The following is a 20,001-nucleotide window of genomic DNA, read 5'->3' on the forward strand; positions in this document are numbered from 1 at the left end:
CCCCCTTGGGATCACAACCCAGCATAACAACAAACCCAACGGAAATACAGCAGGAGTTCTGGTGTGAGCCTCACTCAGACTGCACAACAGGGGGGTTTCTCCTCTCGCTTTACACTCACGGTTACAGGAGCACCGAGTTGGTGAGGCTCACAGACTGGCAGGTGAAGATCAACCCACCTCCTGCCAGCCGCCATCAGGGAGCAGCCAGAGCACATTTGTTTACATAAGAGGCTGGCTCGCCTATGTGAGCGTTGACACTACTGATCTTCTCCCCACCCCTGAACACCACCACTCTCAGCATTCAGTCCCCCCTCGCAGGTATCTCAGGCTGTTCCAGGCCCCCTTCCAGGGCCCTTCCAGGAACGCTTTATGGACAAAAAATAAAATTAACCAACCTGTCCTCTGCCATCCAGATATCACTATAGGGAGGGCAATCAATAAACCCAGCTCACTGCTCAGTCTGACTGTAAAAGTCAAACCTAAACCTTTCTTTGCACTAGTCATGCTTTCGGCTCAGCTAGGTAAATTACTCCCTTTTCACTTCAAGTGATAAAATCAGAGAGCACAAAGACTTTGGCCTGTGCATGAAGTTCCTTGGCAAAGATTAGCAAGGGTTTCTCAGTATGGTAGGTGGACAGAAGTTTTAAAAGCGCAGAAGCTGTTCCCTTTTACAAAGTATCTTTACTATCTGCATTTCAAAATGAAAACACTTTATCACAGATAACATGATAAACACTTTATTATTTTTTTTTTGGTAAAAAAAAACTTGTAACAAGGTAATGTAGTATTACAAATGTTTTTAGCTGCTTTGAAGTATTTTTTCAGCATTGAAAATTTCACACATATAAACCAACTGCAGCACATTAAAACCCAAGTATGGAATTTTTTTTTTTGCATTTAGAGGAAGTGCTGTGCTTTTTTTTTTTTTAAACATCTCACAAACCAAATTCTTCAGTTATAAAGCTGATAAAAATAAGTGATGCACCACCACATTTTTCTTCTTTAATATGTGAAATTCATCTCTTTGGGAAACAAGACTTTTTTTTTTCCAATTTCTAAATTGTATCATGAAAGATACAGACCTGAAAAAGGATAAACAATCATACACAAGGCATAAACATTACAGAGAGTAATTCAGACATTTTATAAAGAGATCTGGAAAAGTACCTAAAATAGTGATATTTATTTAGTATAAAACTTCAATAATAAAATATTGCTCATAATAAATAAGAAAACATGAGTTTCTATTAATACTGTTCTCCCCTTAAAGCTCTCTTGGATGTAACATTACCAGACTTGATCAAAACTCAAATTTTCAGTTCTCTGTATGAAAAAGGCAGGTTACAGGCTTCAGGTCAGTCTTAGAAAATTTTATTAACAAAACACAGAATTCATGTCAAGGTTCACGTGTAGATATGGCCCAAAAAAAAGAAAAAAAAAATCCCTAAGTGTGAATAAGCTTTCTTACCACAGGTTTTAATACCTAGAATATTTGCCCGTGTCGTTAAAACCGAAGCGGGATAAGCCCCCTCATGGATTATGAATTCGAAGAGAAAGCTGCACAGGACTCCCCAAAAGCTTCCACATACCAGTGCAGCCCCCCTGAACGGTTACCAGAGCTGTTCGGGCAAATTAGCTCCACAAGGGGACAGGAACCGTATCCCTTTTATATGGGGACGTTGGATTTCATCCCCGCTCGTCCCACCTGCAGGCAGGGCAGCTTGGAGCAGTTCTTCAGCAGCTGCTCGATGGCGATGTGTCGGACGTTGAGCTGGGAAGCCAGGGAGTCCTTCTCCTGGACCTGCCGCGTCAGCTCCTCAAACACGTCTGCAAGGACAGAGCGGGTTAACGCGCCGGGCCCGCTGCGCCCGCGGGCGAAGCAGCCGCGCCAAGCGCCGCCGCGGGACACACACGGACATTTGGGTGGGCTCACGCACAGCACCACCCGCTTGTCCTGCCCCCAGCACAGCCTGCTGTGCGAGCTGATCAGGAGCTCACAGCTTTAGGTGACCCCGAGGAAAGGGGGATCAGCTTAGAAGAACATACTACATTCAAGCACCAGTTCGCGATGCCCAAGGGGGTCACACAATGGAAGCACCTTGTTCTACACAAGAAACGTGCCAGAGTACTTTCAGTTCCCAACTTAGCTGCTAGTGAAGCCATCATATTTTCTCTTTTATAAACCAATTTATTCCAAAGCAACACAAACTCGACCCAAAAAGTAATGAAAAATTCTCACCCTGGATTTGCTTGAGCAGTTTCTCATTAAGTTGCTTTAATTCTCCAGGAGTCATCACAGTCACTGTAACAATGAAACCTGTTATTACTACTACTGAAATGACATCAGCATCACTAAACAGATTCTCATTTTCTCAAGTTTGTCATCTGCATTCTAGAAAACAGTTTTCAAAACCCCAACCAATGCGTGGCAGTCAGTCAGAGGCAGCATTATTTCTCAGTCATTTGTGAAATGATTGACACTTCTTCTGTTTTTGTTGACAGACAAGGATTTACCACACAGAAAAGCCCCTCTTCACGGTCAAAAAGCTGGGAACTCATGAACTCGAAGCAGAAGTGTCCAGAAATCAGACTTGCTTCTAAATTGCTTGACACCTTTACATACTTTACACCTTCTGACTACAGAACACAGTTTGCACAGTGTAAACCCTGCAGGCCTGTCCGTTTAACTGCAGCCAAGCAGACAATTCTGAGTTAAGTCCTGCTATGTTTGCAAGCCAGCACGAAAGAGCTTCTAGACAGTATTTTCAGCATGCAGCTACTTGGTTTTTGCACTTTATACCCTAAGAATAAAACATATACAGTTTCCACTGAGTACCTCAGTGACAAGTGATGAGGAAAAAACCCCAACAACTTAGCTTGATACAAAGAGCAGAATATAAAAATAGGTTTGCTTCTTTCTAGTGCTGTGTTACCAGTGAGACCCAGAAGACCCCCTGCATCATTCCAGCGCCCTTCTGTATCTCAGGTTATGTGTACACTGATTGCCCTCACAGAAAAAATAAATTAAACCTCAGAGGAGGGAGTTGTCCAAGTGTTGTTTGCAACCCTTGGCCAACAGTAGCAAGTAGGGGAGCGCTGCCCCACTCCCCCAGAAACCCCTCAACCCAGCAGTGGTGGGGGCACAGGTTGGTGCCACACCTGTGGCTGAGATGCCCCCAGCAGACAAATCCTAACTGCCACAGGAGGATACAGGGCACTGAAACAATCTTAAAGACCTTGTTTTTCAAGGTTTCAAACAATGCTGGGGCTGAGCAAAGCTCCTCCTGCACACAAGAAAAACCCATGCTGCCACCATGCAGCTTCTGTTGCACGAATGCAGACATTTCTCAGTGCAAGAGGTTTCTGTACTTTAAGTTTAAAGCCTAAGCTCTGAAAGGGATGGCTGTTACCTACCCACACAGGTACTGGGTTACCTTAAGCCTTTGCTTATAACCTCTCTCACATCTTGCAGCTGTGGGATATTAACTTCCTGTCAGCATTACCAAGCCAAAGAAGGTGGCAACATCTAAACATCATTGTTACTCGAGACCCTAGACCACTTAGGAGTGACATAGACCCATCTTTCTCCTTCAACAGAAAGGTACAATGCTCCTTCCTACCTCCAGCTATCAATACAACTGACACCCCCCTTCTCACATCTTACCATCCTTTAAATTAGTATGTTTTAAGTTCCATGAAAACTCCAATTGGATTTAATACAGTAACTGAAAGCTTTACAAAAAACTCCATAGCTTTCCCCCCTCCCAAGCTTTTTCTACCCATGGATGTTGCTTCCCATTTCTTCATTACTTTTATCAACATTTCATCAACTGTAGCAAGTAGGCAGGTTCATACACACTGTGCATGTGGGTGGGTGTATCAGGTCAGTACTGGTTCATATCACAGCTCTGGTACAGAAAGGGAAAGGAGAAGGGCCAGAAAACCAAATTTAAATGATAAAACATTATTCTATGCATGGTTGAAGTAAATGATAAAAGAAATGTTGACCAAGCTATTTACAGTTACATTAACAATAGGTTGGTGGTTTGGTTAAGTGTTGGGGTATGTTCCCCCCCTCCCCAGCAGACTGCTGTGTTGCTACAGTAGAGGCACCGCAATAAGAAGGTACCTAATTCTGGCAGAGAAAGTCTGCTAAGTTTTTCCCTAAAATACAAACTTTGTATAGTCATAGAGTCTCCAAACAAATGTCTTGTAAGGCTGGACACTGCTAAATGATTAAACAAGTATTTATAATACATATAAATGCCTTGGAAGTGTGTTATGCAGTTGTAACACAGGAAAGAAAAAAAAACACACCATTCTCATGCTCAAACACAGCTCTATGTTCCCATCCCGAAATCGGAGATCAGAGAGATAAATTCCAAGTGACTAACTTCAGTTAGATAACCTCATAAACCAGGTCAAGCTTTCATAATTCCTCTGTTAACTGTTGTCCTGATTTATGTAATCCCAATTTATGACTCCAGAGGACAGGTGGTCAAACAGCACTGCTTATCTGTTTTGATTTATGGCTTTAAGACAACTAATTCACTACAAATGCAATATGAAATATCATGTAGCAGCTAAGTAAAATCCTTTTACAAAGATCATGAAATGATTGAACTGTGCCAAGGACAGGTTGGTTAGTTTGTTAAAAAAAGGAGCCTAAAGAAACCCCAACTTTTTACACAGTATCTCTTCCTCTCTCTTCTGATACTCTTAATTCTATTATTGTCTTATTTTTTTATTACTTAATTTTCCACTGAGTATTTTACCAGCTGTTTCTGTTATCTTTTTCAGGTCTTTTGAAATTGAGAACTCCCCTCTAATTACTTTCCTCATCTAAGAAGCAAGAGTGGAGACATTCCAGTTTAGGAGCAGGCACTGTTCTAAAAATCATGATGGTAACATGCTTACTTGGAACTTACAACACCTCATGTAGGTTGATCCCACAGGCGCTACAACATCCTAGTTTTTTCTGAAGATGTTATTTAAGAATAGGAAAACTTGATTTCCACTGCTTTCAGTACCACTGCAGTCATCAGGAGAATTTCTTAGGTCTACTGCTACAGCCTTTAAGAGGACATGGTGGCATTAAGGGCCTTCCCATTATCTTATGCTCAATACAAGAAAAAACATATCCAGTAAAAAGCACACAGAAAAAAATCTGCTAATATTAAGAATGTTTACCTTTATGTTCTTGCACAAGTTTGCTCTGCTACCTTACCTCTAATTTCCCCTATTGCTTAGGGCAGCTCTGTGTAAAACATAACTCAAGTTCAAGAAGACAGCAGTTTTCAGGAGCGTTGCAATCTCCACAGGCAGGGCTGTCATATTAGAGTGACAGCACTCAACTGTAACTTCTTCTGTAAATTAGGCATGTCCCGTGTCACCTTGGGGTATAACCCACAGCAAAATTTAAACCCAACCAAACTAAACTAAACTACACCAAGCCTTCCACACTGTTTGCTTAGCCACGTAGCCTTTGTCCTCACAGGTTCTACGGTAACTCGAAGCTGCTAAAAGCTGCATTTCAGGCTGTGAATTAACACCATTTAAGGGCATTTTGTGGTCAAGAGACATTTCAGAGCATGGCACTGCTTGCTAGGTTGTGTGTAAATAGACAGATACTTACATTCTTCCCTGCTGTACTGAGGATGCCTTCTACAAACACCTGTAAGTGAATCACCTTCGGCTTTTTCAGCTTTCTGGGCTTGGCTGTGTTTGGACCACAAAACACTGCTGCAACAGAAGGTAGCACCTGCCTCTTGTAACACTCCAAGTCTGAAGTCAGTGGATTCTCTTTGCTTCAGAAGAGTCTGTGAGCAGCTGGAGATGCCGCCAGAACTCCCATCTACCCATTTTGCAGAGTATCTAGGTACTGGGGAGTCAAACTGCGGGAGTAACTTTCTATCAGTCTGGTGCCTGAAGTTAAAAAGCTGGTGTTGGGATGGTTTTGAGCTTTCAGGATCAGAGTCCAAATCCTTGTTTTGTGCATACTGTATAATCCAATTGATTTTTTTGCTCAGGATATTTTTCACTTCTGCATAGGGACTTTTTGAAAGCTTTGATCGTGGACAGTCCTGGTTTGCTATTAGGTGGAACTTTTCAAAGCAGTCTCTGTGCCCCCTCAAAGATCTTGTATGTAGAAGATCTGACTTTGGTACTCCTGTAAAGACACAATAGAGAAAAAGTTCACTTCCTGTATGCTCAACCATTTTTCAAAATCTTTACTCATAAGCAACTAAGAAAACAAAACCTTAACTTTCCCATTAGCAGTCTACTCTCAGAAGTAAAGCAGAATATGTGATACTTTAGCATTTTTTTTAAATTCCACTCAGTCTTGAGTCCTTGGCACAGAAAGTGTTTTGCACCTGGTAATCTCTAGTGCAGAAAGTACAGATCACTTGCACATGCCTCTTGGCACAGATGAAGCAAACTGACTCTGTACACACTGTATCACATCTATACACAAGTGTATCACCAGTAGAAGTAAAATAATCCCAGCTATAGACCAGAAAGCTTTACAGAAAAATACTGAAGAGTATTTTAAGAACAGTCATTCATGCTCCCATCATCTATGGATAACGTGAGGAGCTATCAGCCCAACAAGAACTGCAGAGTACAGGCTTGTGCCCACCGAGAGGTCAAATATAATTCAGACTTCAGCCTTGGATTGTTATTTTGTGCTGGTACCAGCCTGCAGCCTAGCTAGAGAAGCAAGTTCCAACACTGGCAACACTTGCCAACATTAAAAACTGTCCTGACATTAACTTCATGTAAGATGGATGCTTACTCTCCTCTTTGCCTGTCCTCCTTCAAATAGCTACAGCAGGTAAGTTACTCAGACCCCACAGTAATTGATAGTGATTGACGCGCTTAGAAAGAACACAATCTGTGAGGATCTGGAGCTGGTGAGTGAACACAGATGGTATGAGAGAAATGACTATTTCAAAAAAGTTAATAGTACTCTGGTACAAAATTACTTTCAGCAACTTCAGTGGTTATTTTTCTGCAGATGCACCTACGCAGTAGATTCAGCATCCAGGCCCAGAATACTGAACAGTTCGACACTTGTTTTAACGCCCAGTATAGTACTTAGGAGGTTCCCAACAGAAGGAAAGACAATTACATCAAGTTCCTCACTGCAAACACCAAATAACATACCCACGAACCACTGGCTGAGGGTGCTCAATGCTTACCAGAGCCAGGATATTTAAACCAACATATGATCAGGTAATTTGATCTTTGAAACTAGGCAACACGAACAAACTGCAGCCATTTCACCTTTCAGCACAGAAGGAAGTATTATGGAAGTGATTAAAAGAAAAAAAATCTAATGCAACAAAATTTGGTATTAAAGACTTTAAAAAGCAATTAACAGAAAGCTACATTATAACTGAAAAATGTTCTGACTTACCCTCTTAAATTCTTATGGTAAGCTTTAAGCCCCCCCTTCCCAAACGCTAAGCTAGTTTAAGTGATTCAATTCTGCAAAATCCCAAACTACTCTCAAAACTAAGCTACAAAGGTAAAGTTCTTAACATGCAACTAGGGAAAACAAATCCAAGTACTTCATTTTGATTATCTCACTTGCTGGTAAATGGTGTTTCAAGTTGTGGAATTCAAACATTGAGAGTAGCCATTACAATTTTTTTTATTTTCTGCTCTCTGGGCAGCACTGAAATTCAAGAGCATTAACTTTCCCGGGCAAGTTTGTAAGAGTGAACATAAAATTTACGTGGCAAAGTGACAAAAAAAGAAGTGGGAAATTAAGGAGGACAGCAAAAGAATTTGTTTTTGTTCTTAGCAGCAGGGGAGAATGTTAAAGGTCATGAAAACACACACTCCCCTGTATGAACTGAGCATTGAGACAAACAAAAACCACATCCTAACCAGAGAGAGCTTTTAAGAAAGAAGTTCCCGAGCAAAGTACAAAGGTAGGTGATGTCTTCACGGGTATAGAGTCAAAATTCTCTGTACCTCAAAGTATCTTCCCACCTCTTTCAGCAAATAAACTAAATTTTCTTAAGCTCTACATGATCTACTGCCTAGTTGCAAGGCTATTTTCCCTCTCTATCTCTACAGAGACTTAAAAAAACCCAAACAAACAACAAAACATTTCCAGTGAAAACAAGGAAAGAAATTGTACTGGTCAGTCATGAGAACAATTTAAACATAGCAAGTTTGCTTAACTTTTTGAATTGAAGTTATAAGCCACATATGTACAACACTGCAAACCCTACAAAACCAGATGGATTTGTTCAGTGTTTTTTGCTTTACCCAAGTTATTCTTCATGCATCAGCTGTGTAGTATGTTACTGTGCTTTCTTTTTACTCACAGAAAACAATCAGTTTGGCTGAAAACCCAGTTTTAGACAATTTTCTATACAATAACACTCAGGAACCCACTTAAGAACTTGACCATAACATGAATGAACTGAAGCAAACACCTTCTGATCATGGGTCAGAGTAATCCTGTCTAAAGCAAATACTTGAAGATTTGGTGAAGAAGAGGAAGAAGAACTGCAGAAAGCACAATTTGTAAAATTTGTACATTTGGCTGCTAATAGGTACCAATGTCTGTTCTGCTCTCAGGATACCACCTTCCTCCAAATGCTTAAAAAAATCCCAAACCAAACAAACTTACTTATCAAGTTTTTACTTCTTATCCCCTGCATGACTTTTCCCCTAAGCTAGGGAAAGGACTACTGCACCATTCCTATTAAAAACTGAAAAACTGAATTTTCCAAGTTTAATGAAATACTCCCAGAGCTGGTTCTAGAGGCATGGCCTCTTACAGTCAGGTGCTCACATACACAATCACAAAAGAAACACCTGCACACCAAGTGAGAAAATACTGCAGTCTCATTTAAAAAAATAATTCTCTGAGGCTTTCTGTTTCATTATTTTCATGAATAACATGTAGTTTGCCCAACAGAACAAGGGTGTGAGACCACACAGAACAAGCTCTATACAATTTCAGTTATACGAAAAAAAGGAACAAGTGCAGTATGACTTTATGAAGTCCCATGGGACTTTTTATGCCTAAGCCATAAGCTCAAGGTTACTCAAGTTCTTCCAAATTTATCTTTCAAAAGGGTTCTGAACATTGCTAACTTCCCCACTCCACAGGCATGCTACTCAAAGAAATCCATTTTACCTGATATTACTGAGTTCTGATATGCTCAGTATTAACAATTATTACAGAAGGGAAAAAAAAGCTACTCCAGAAATTCTATTTGTATGCTATGTATTAGCCATGACGTCACTACTTCTGAACACAGAGGAAGTTATTACAAAACACAGTTCACAAGAACACCCCCAAGATGAGAATTCACAGCCCTACCAATCCCTTACTCAACTGGGAAGAAAAAAAAAGTCTGCCAAACCCAGTTCTGTACAGATTTGCTAACAAACTCCCTTCAGCTTTCACATAACCGGTTTGAACTTCTATGGTAACAAACACATGCAAAACCCCAAACCACCCCTCAGCCTTTCTCTTGTACCAGGGTGACAGTTAGTCCTTTCCCTTGCAGAGGATGTGAACAACACCAGCCACTAACCTTCTAGAACCCCACACCAGGAGCTGGGCATTCACCACGGGTGCTGTGCTAGCACGAGCCAGTGACGAGGTGCCAGTGTCACAGCAGCCAGCAGTGCCTTCCTTTGGCACCCGTCACTCTGCCCTGGGTAACACCGCCCGCTGTAGGAGACGGAAGAGATGCCGACTTCTTTTTCCTAAGGCTCTAAACTCCACTCACATTGCTTCTTATTTTATTCTTCACCACAGTCACAGAGAAGTCTGCCAGCTGGTAAACTGGCACGGATCAACCAAGTGTTATGTAAAGATGATTCAGTTCTAGAAGACACAGTAGTTTATCAAAGTTACAACATTACCTCCTGCAACGCACAGAAGCCTCCCCTTGCGTTACTCATCTCTGTGCGTAGCGTTGAACAAGGAGCTACTGTCAGCTCTAGGGATTTTCACAAGGTTTCAGTTCTGCCTCAAGGTTCCTGTTTGCTAACGTGCATCTCAACCTTTCCACACTTTGGCTGGTTCTTCAAGCCAGCAACCACACAGCCACCAACAGTTTTTCCACATTTGTAGGTGTGTACACACGTTTGTCCCCTGCCTTACTTTCCAAGAACAGGTTTGCAGACTATGTCCAAGTATGTCCCAACCTTCATACTTGTTTTTTCAAAGAAGGAAAAAGAACCTCAAAATGCAGCAAAAAGCCCACAACCATCTAGAGCATGACAGTGTCATCTGGAGGGGGGGAGAGGGACAAAATATCTACCAGAATTCAGTAACACCTAGAAGACCGTACCTAACAGCGGATGCTATTAGAGAATGCTTACACCAGAGATCATTCCTTAAGTATGATTCACGGGATGATGCCAAACCTCAAGACAAATCATAAAAGAATGTAAGCAAGTGTTTACCATCCATTATTTGCTTCTGATTCTGGTAACTCATTATGTCCTAGATGAAATATGAATTGTATCACTTTACTCAGCAGTACCTTCACATGTTGAGCACTTTGAAGAACAGGACTGCTTAAAGAGCCTAGTAGTTTGGAAAAAAAAAATTTGAATATTTCAATTTGTAAACAATGGAAGGCAGAAATGCTTCCTGTATACTGGCACAGTTCTCAACATAATGAGTCCAAATCCACTCCTGCAAAATAATTTTGTAAATGAATGACTAGCAATCAGGCAATTTATAGCACACATTTTTGTAGCTTCCAGTTATTCATAAGTGCAAAGCAGCAAAGGGCAGGCAGAGTATTTAGCATATAAACAGGTGTGTAATCACACATCTCAATAAATTCTATCACATTTTTAAACCATTTGTGCTTGAAAATAAATCAGTTCCCACCATATTAAAAGTTCTGAAGACCTTACTTAATGAAGGGAAGAGTTCTACAAAGACTTCATTTCTGCCTTTGCAGCTGATTTGTCAAGAACTATGTATAACTCTTCTTCATGATAAAGATTCAGAATTAAGTTCAAATGTTTGCTCACATTTATATAAAAGCTGGCTAAAAATAGCTGTCTTATGCAGACATTATGGTAATAATGAACAAGTTCAGTTCAAAAGGAATGCACTTCAATATCAAGACTATTTCACATCCATTCACAATCAAACGTTTTCATTAAAAAAACCCAAACAACATAAGCAATGATTAGCCTGCTTGTCTTCCACAGTGGTTTGTTATTCTTTTTTAAAAAAACCTTCTTATTTGGTCTTTCAGCTCCATCAGTTGAAAATAATGTTAAAGAAAGAGTGCACTCCCTTTTTAGCAACGTACGATGCAGTGGTGGAAACAGATTGTTTTTGCAGTGGTGAATAACTGTAACCTGAGGAACCGAAGAAGAAAAAAGCAGAACTAGAATCTGAGTGAACAAAAACTAGCAAGAACACTTCTAGACACACAGGCAATTCAATTCTAAGTTTGTACTATGGCATTTGTTAATTAAAGCCCCTTTAAAGAATTTACCGATACTTACAGGTATCATTTATACCTGCTCACAGAGAAAGGAAAAGCAAAGCTGTCTTCTCAGTGAAATGTTAGCACCCCCCATACAGATAGCTTCCACAAATGTGCAAAGTACAGCTGGCTGTTAAGGACATCCAGAGAATGACGACTCTACTTCATAACGCAGATTTGCAAAGCGCTGGCAACACGAGTGAAATTATCTGTTTAAGTCAAACCACCTAGACGAGGTCCACCTCTAGTTTTAGCTAGTTGTGGAGACTGCCTACATAGCTGGCAAAAGAAATGCTCTTGGGCACAGCTCACCTCATCCTAAATAGTCAACTCTAGAAAAATTTGTGATAGGTAACCTGTGTTTTTTTCCCCTTTAATCCTATAGGTAAGTAAGAACCCCTGTGAAAAGCACCAGTATGTGGCTGCATACCTTAAGAGCTCCAGCTTTCACTACATATTCCAGCTGCTGCTCCCCTCATCCATCCTCCTGGCACACGTACAGGGCTGCTCTTGAAACAGGGATGTTCAGCCAGCTCCTGAAAAAGCTCTTAGGCCCACTGGGAGCACTAACACTGGACGAGTCAAGTTTGGTTTACCTACTGCACTGGGCTAATACCTGCATCAGACAGGGAAATGCTACACAAGACATTAAACCTTCACATGTTTTAAGCCACTGCTGCATATCACTCTCCTCATTATGAGTGATAAAAAGGGTGTGTGTGTTATAATAATCAGATTCAAAATATGTTAAATAAAAATATGTTACATAAAACCAGCCCATGATGGCCTAACACAGCAAGTTATCTATGCAGCTAAAAGACAAGGGGTGAGGAAAACGGATATTCTTCAGTTGTAAAATCCTGCCAACACTGAAAAATTGGATCATTAGAGACTTATGTATCTTCAATACATCTGCCTGACAAGACTAAATAGCCAACTGCTGTTTTAAAGTGTATGCATGCAATTTCATTTGAGAGTTAAATCTGAGGATTTATTAGATTGGCTAGAGGGAACATGCCAGTGCCATTCATTAACTTCCAGAACAGACACATGGTGGCAGAGAATAGATATTATCTTGTTCATAAATTTAAGTTCTTGCCTCACTTTCACATGATAAAGCCAGTGCATTCCACACATCAGGTGAGCAGGCAAATCACCCCTGGCTGCATTTCTATTAACTCATTTGTGTTTCAGCGTATAGCAAAGACATCCTATATAAAACAGAGATCCAACTGGCTCTTTAAACACACTTCCAAAATTCATGTTGACTATGAACTACTTTACTATCTAAGAGGAGAGTTTAATACTATACTAGACAAGCCAATACATCCTGATGAAAACTCTACTACAAGAACTACTACATTAAAGATGTCTCACACTCTGTAAGAAAAATCAATTAAAACAACTTAGAAGAGACTGGAAGCCATGAGACAGTATTTCTGCATCCTGGATGATGCCAGGCAAGTTACAGAGCTGCTCAGTGTCCCTGTTTGCAAGTATAAGCCTCCCAAATTTACGTACAGAGAATTAGAAAAAAAAATAAAATATACTTTTAGAACTAGCCACACAGCTCCACTATTACTCAGAGGTACTTATACAGCTTTTAAAAGTAGCATGCCCGACCATGTTCGTCTCAAATTCGTAGTTAAGCGGGTTATGGAAACCGCAGCTAGTTCTGCCAGTCCATGCAAGCTTGCAGAGATGAGTCATACCCCTGGACTGCAAATGCTACCTCCAAACAAGTTCTCATCTGTCTAGCCTACATGGCAATGATGAATTCTTTCAGCTATTGTTGCCAGAATAATATTTTGTTAGTTATTATTTCATTAACATTGGAAAAGAAAAAGATGTGTAATATTTTGGAAGAGAATGAAATTACACCAGCTGTTTCCAATGCTTTCAGCTATACCTTTATGGCCCATTTTACTTCAGTGACTTTTTTGTAGGCTGTAAGGGGGGAAAAAGTTAAATTTTGAGTGCTTATAGCTTTCAACAACTACTTCTTTTCCAGAAGAACAAAGAACACAGAATGAGGGTATTACACAACATTTTATAGAGCTTCTCAGAAAAACACTATGCAAGAACACAGCTTTGTTCACAGCATCTTTACGTGGAGTTTGGAATGCACCAACCTGATGCTGAAACTGCCTCAAAAGCTCTCTCAGCACTTGAAAGGACCATGGACATGCAACTGTTTTAACATAAATCGGGGGAATAGATGCCCAGTACTTACACTACCTCTCTCTCATGTTCCAAGACCTGGGATACCAACTGTCATTTGTATTCAGCTGTTGTTCAACTCAACTGAAATGGAAGGCAGCCAGTTTGCTTGTCAGCTAGCATTCTCCAAGACATTATCACAGTTAGCAGCACCAGGTAAGCAAGAGAGTAAATAGAAGTCAGCTGAAACAATCAGATGTTCCCCTTGCATTGTGGTTTTGTCTATTGTTACGAGCCCTCAAATTTCAGAGCACCAGCAGATTTTTAAGTAATCCTGCATTAAGACATCCCAGCATAAAAGCAGGTTAAGGAAGATATATAATCTATGACAAATAATGAAAAACTAAACCATAATTATTACATACTTTCAACTTCAAAACCCTCAGAGACAAGTTCAGTGTTTGTTCAAGCACATTCAAGCATTAAGCTCCTGAAGCTGGGGATTCCACAGGCACTGTCAGGTCACAAAGTGTGCACTAGTGAAGGATATGTCTGCACTGCACAACATGTTCCCATGTAAAGGCATCTAAACAACTTTAAGCAGCATGACTGCTCAGTGCTCCAGCCTTCGTAGGGTTATCAGACACAGGCTGAGGGTTTTGTTAATAAGCACACACACACACACACACACACACACACACACACACTTTGTGTTTATATATTCCCCTCACCCCCGCCACTCTCTGGTTCCAACATCAGATCTGTTGTTAGAATTACACATTTGCTACTGCAGTTCAGTTGACTATTATCCCATATTATAATCAAATTAAAAAGAAGAAATTTGTCTCAACATACAACACATCATTTCCTAGCTTATGCAATCTAGTTACATATGAATTTTAAATGTTTCCTGTTTCAATCCACACATTAGCATGCCACCTACTCTGAAAAGCAAAACAGTACACAACAACCTCTGATGTTCACTTTGTCTGCACCAGGCAAAGGCCAGCAACAAACTCCAGCAGACCGACACCGCTGGGATATTCTAAACTCCATCTAGAACTTCCAAGCTGATTCTGTACAGGAGTTTTAGTTTCTCACTTGTGAAATACTAAACTAGCATCAAGTATTTTACATATGTTAAAGTTCAAATATCACGTTAGCATTCTGATGTACTAAATCATCTGGTAACCATCCTTCAAGACAGTATTTGGGCAGCTTGGTCCACCCAGCTTCCCTGAGCATAAATCCTCTAAGTGACCTGAAAGAGTAAGTGCAAGAGGGACAGAAATACTGCCCTTTCAAAACAGCCTCCTCCTGTCCTCCCCTGCCATTTAGACTGAAGATTAGCACTACTAAACTGTCTTAAGAAAGCTACTATTTCCCTGTTCCTCAAGAAAATTTGATGATACGTAACAGGAGAAAGTTTAAGCCTGTATCTTGAATTTGTTTCTGTACATACTCTTCCCTTTTCTCCTTTGCCAATACTTCTTCAGCCAACTTCTGAGAAACAGACCCTGTAATCCATATACATCACTCCTGAAAAAATTCTGTGACAGACACAACAGCTGAACTCCAAGCTGCACTCAAAATTGTAGTTCCTTGAATTAACTGATCTTACCAAGAAGCATAATCACATTTTAGGCTATGCTATAATTTTATTTCATTAAAAGACTAAAAATCTAATATTACAAAAAATATGAGAGATGTGATTTCTAATAAAAGCCACAAAGGCTTTACAACATAATGAACTTCTCATTCAGAAACTTAGCAGGTATTTAAGGCAGGCTACAAATTAAGCTTCCTGTATACCAATCTTCTTTATAAGGCTCTGTGAGAATGAAATCTGTATCATTATGAAGCTATTATCCAAGCATAATAAATGTTACAAAAAAACCACCCACCCTCCCCCCCCAGTGTCAGGAAAGTAAAGGCTGAGACATATCACAACACTGATCCAGGAAGAAGCCTGTTGAGTCATTACAGATAGGGGCATTCTCTGATTTGCTCATTTCTAATTACTGATCTTACTTAACCAAGACGATCAACATCACCATCTGTATCCAAACAAACTTGTACAGCTGTTCAACTCACGGATGTCAGAAGACACAAAGATTCACCAATACTAAACTAAAATGTAATCGAGCACAACTAAGTAAATGGTGTTTCTGTGGCATTATGGACCTTCACTGAAGCATTTCAGAGAGGGTTAGGATGGCTCAGCCTCGGGCTACATCAGTTTCAAGTGCCTGGACTTACCGTAAACAGCCTTAAACAGTCAGATGCTGGCAGGAAGGGAACCAGAATTGTCCTCATCAGTTTTGTTAAAGAACTACAATATGCTACCCTTGTTAGAAGGAAATTGGCAAGCCTACTTCCAGAACTGGGTTTGTGGAAATTAACAGGGTGCTGCGAACAGTGGGAGTACTCAAGCATCCTGCAAGATGCTGAGCGGTGACTAACAGCCTGCCAGCTCCTGAGCAGCAGCTATTTCCTACTCCAGCGAGGGAGAAGTTCGGAGCACAGACCAGCGCTGACAGCGAGCAAGCCCTCAGCACTGCGCCAGCCACTGCACACACGTGTTTCCAGTAAACCCTCTTTCACTTCCTCGATTACTTCAAAACGCAATGGTGATCAAAACAAAACTGGTGTACCTGTTCTGTCTGCTGGGGTTGTAAAACACTACTTTAAATTAAAAGGGCAGCTGTTAGTAAGAGTGACGGCTATTTGTATGCGTGGGATAGCACACACAATAGCACACAGATTTAATACAACTTACAGCTGATGCTGTTCAACAAGAAGCTCTGTTATAGCCCATGTCTCCTTTTAATATTGCCTACTTACATAAGCAGGCATCTTTTAACATTAACTGAAAATTGAGACGATTATGCAAAGTAATCTGCTGACCAGATAAGCCTTTACTATTATCACGTTTACTTAAGAGTTCCAGAAAAAGAATGCACTGTTCTAGATAAAACACATGATCCTTTTGTAAAATATTGTGTGTAACAAGTGATGTTTCTCAAACAACAGAGCACAGAAACCACACAGCAATTTTAATGCCTTGTGGTCTATCTGTTTCGATACTTTCAAAACACAACTAGATTTTGAGTGTAATCCAAGTACTTAATTCTCATTATGGCAATACACATTTTTTCTGATTTGAAAGTCTAGAAAGAGAAACATCTTCAGCCCACATTGAGAGCCATAAACCTATCATTTTCAAACAAATTGACAGGTTAGACAGTTGCTCTGAGTTTTATCAAAAGAGCAAATACACAAGCACATCTCTTGTAAACAAAAGCAGAAAATGTGCTCATTACTACTGAAGTATGAAAGCATTTTTCAGACTAAAATCTACTAACTCTAGTAGCAAAGACCTTGAAGGCAATACTTTTTTTTTTAAAAAAATCAAACCATCACTGAGTCAGTATTTAAAATTTATTCCAATTGGCTAATAGATTTTTTCAGATTTCTGTCAGGCGAGAAACCTTTATGGTGTATACACACAATGAAGTCAGACACCCAACAGGAACAGTGCATGGAATAAGTATCCTTAAAGTCTCCTAAATCCCAGTTTTTTGCTTTGAGGGTTCAGAATAAGCAACTAGATCACTGTGTACAGAGCTCCTGTCTCACACCACTTTACCCTTGGAAACAAACACAGGATATCTGAAGTTGGAAGGGACTCACAAGGCTCACTGGGTTCCACTCACTGTTCCTGGCAGGGCTATCTGAAAACTAAACCATAGGAACTAAGAGCATTGTCCAGATGCTCCTCAAACTCTGACAGACTGTCACCACTTCTCTGGGGAACCCGAACTTGATCTTAAGACCTTTGTTATACTCTCATATGAGAGATGCAGCAAATCACGAAATGGGGACTATTCACATAACAGTACTAAGACCTTCACATTCAACTGCCCAGTTTAGATTGCTCCAGGTACTCACATGCATGTCCAAATGAAAGATACCACACAGGAACAAATTACATTGTTGTCAAAAAATACCCCCAAAACCCCCAAGATTTCTACTTTTAAAAAAAAGCAGTAAATCCTTATTTGTCTTAAAAAGGGGAAGCAACTAATCTACCGCTCATTCATGCCAAACACTCAATTCACACATGAATAAGCACAACTAGACAGGTAAATTTTTTAGCAAAACAAGATCTGAAGTTCTAAAAAATACCATTTTAGAGCGCAGAGACAGTGCTTAGGAGAACGTCTACTTTGGCAAAAGTCTAAAATTCCTACTTTTGAATTTGAAAGCTTTAAGAAGCTTTGATAGTGAGCCCAGTTTTACCATATTATATGAAATAAAAAATAAGTAATATCCTGATAGTTTCCAATGAAAGTGAAATACTGATCTGCTTCAAAAAAAAAAAATAATAAAAAAATCCCCAAGCCTATTGGGCTTTATAACCTGTTAAGTTTCACACATAGACATCTCTACTGAGCAAAACAACCTCCTTCCCATCTGAAATAACGCCAGAGGTCCAATACCAGAAAGTGAAATTAACACCGGGGCACTTCAGCAGCTCTTGAAAGGTGGGTACATCTTTCCGCCTGAAGGAGCAGATGCTAGGGGACCCCGGGGCACCCACTTTCACTGGAAACGCGTTTTTCAGGGACCTAACCACACCAGTTTAGCCGGGGAGAAAACTTTCCAGGCTCACAGGTTTTCAAAGCCAGCCTCTCCCGAACGCTTTCCGAGGAAGCTCAGCCGCGCTCCGCGCCGAGCGGAGCCGCCCCGCCGCCCAAGCGGGCGCAAGATGGCTCAGGCTGAAGCCTTACCTTCGATGTTCAGCTCGAAACACACGTGGCAGAAGGACAGCGTTTCCTTCTCGGTCCCCAGCTTGCAGACGCTGCAGACGTTGTCATCGTCCAGGTCGATGCTCACGAACTGCTCCTCGTTCATAGTGCCCTGCGTGAGGGGAGGCGCGGACAGGGGACGGGACCGTTACTCCGGCCGCCCCGCGCCCGGGAAGGCAGCGGCGGCGGCGGCACCGCAGGCTGAGCCCCAGCCCCGGCCCCCGCCGAAACCGCCGGGCCAGAGGCGGGGAACGAGGGGAGGGGAGGGCACGTCCCGGGAAAGTTTCCTCCGCAGAGCGCGGGGGCGGCCAGGCCGCGCAGCGGGGCCGGCAGGGACAGCGCCCCCCGCCGCCTCCCCCCGCACCTCGTCCCTTCCTCTCCCCTCCCCCGGACACTGCCCCGTCCCGTCTCTCTTCCCCCCAGCTCCATCCTCAGGTTCCTCATCTCCCGCTTCTCCTCGCACCGGCATCGCGGACCCCCCGCGACCGACAGAACCGCAACAGCCCCAGCCCCAGCCCCGGCCCCAGCCGCTCTCACCGCCGCGCCGCTTTGCCGCACCGCACCGTGCGTACCGCGCCGTGCCTCCCGCCCCAGCGCCGCGCTCCACTATTGTTCAGTCGCCAGCGCCTCCGTCGCCGTAGCTCGGCGCCAGGCACCGCCCGCCGCTTCCGGCCGAGACCACGGCTCCTGAGGGGCAGGGGGGGCGGCACAAGGGAACGGAGGATCCCGGAGGCCCTTCGCCCGCCACGCTCCGAAGACGCATGGCGAAGGGCGGCGGGGAGAGATACGTGAGGAGCTGCCGCCTCCCCCCTCCCGCCTCTCCGTGCAGTCACGGGGGCCGAGAGCTCCCCTGCTGCCAGACGGCAGTTGGGCCCTCCCAGAGCGTGGCTGCGGTACCTCCCCCACACGGGCGAACCGGGGCGGGCGAGGGGAAGTCCGCCCAGCGCCGCGGCAGCCCCGCCCCACAGTGGGGCCGCCCCGCCCCGCCCCGGCCCGGGGGAGCCGGCGGGCGGGAGTGAGGTGGGAGGTGCTGCTCACCTCTCAGGTGGGACCTGACCCTGCAGTTACCCGGCCTACACCGACACTAACTAGCTGTCCATACGTAACACAGACGGCGCCGGAGGTTCGCGTTGGTCGGGTCCTGTTACGAGGGGCAGATGCGTTCACGTGTAGGGATTGAGAGCGGGGAGAGTCTGCCGAAACAAAGGGTCTGAGGCAGCCCGAGTCAAGATCTGCTGCCACAGCTGGCAGAAACCCCTGCGGGGCTCTGGCTGTGGCCTGTCCGTGCGGGTCTGCTGTGCCCTGGGCTGTCCGGGCAGGGACTGCTGTGCCCTGGGCTGTCCGGGAAAGACAGGCTGTTCCTAGGGGACTGGGGTGCTTTTTTGCTTCGTGCACCTTGCAGAGGGAAGGGAAGGGAAAAGTTGACTGTTCAACAGGATTAAAAGTTGGCTTGCATGAAAGGAGAAAGAGAAAGAAGGTGCCTAAGAGAGGAGTGGGCTTAATGCTCTGTCTGTGCGTAACAGACGTGATGGAAA

The 20,001-nt window shown here is 42.7% G+C and overlaps 1 protein-coding gene across 3 annotated transcripts; it reads right to left on the minus strand.

Moving 5' to 3' along the window:
• Positions 1-752: 752 nt before the first annotated feature.
• Positions 753-18,572, minus strand: LOC311191410 (protein EURL; the record flags this gene model as incomplete). Of its 3 annotated transcripts, none has more annotated exons than XM_084263588.1 (4): positions 753-1,827; positions 2,240-2,302; positions 5,636-6,169; positions 18,449-18,572. In XM_084263588.1, the coding sequence occupies 4 exons, from the start codon at positions 18,570-18,572 to the stop codon at positions 1,667-1,669; spliced, it is 882 nt and encodes a 293-aa protein (XP_084119714.1). In that variant the 3' UTR covers positions 753-1,666. The 3 variants fall into 3 exon arrangements, with proteins under 3 accessions (XP_084119714.1, XP_084119715.1, XP_084119713.1); XM_084263589.1 differs by having other exon boundaries at positions 2,240-2,317; XM_084263587.1 differs by having other exon boundaries at positions 2,240-2,332.
• Positions 18,573-20,001: the final 1,429 nt, after the last annotated feature.

This window comes from Gallinula chloropus, assembly GCF_964237585.1.
Source record: "Gallinula chloropus genome assembly, chromosome: 1".
In the NCBI taxonomy this organism is placed as follows: Eukaryota; Metazoa; Chordata; class Aves; order Gruiformes; family Rallidae; genus Gallinula; species Gallinula chloropus.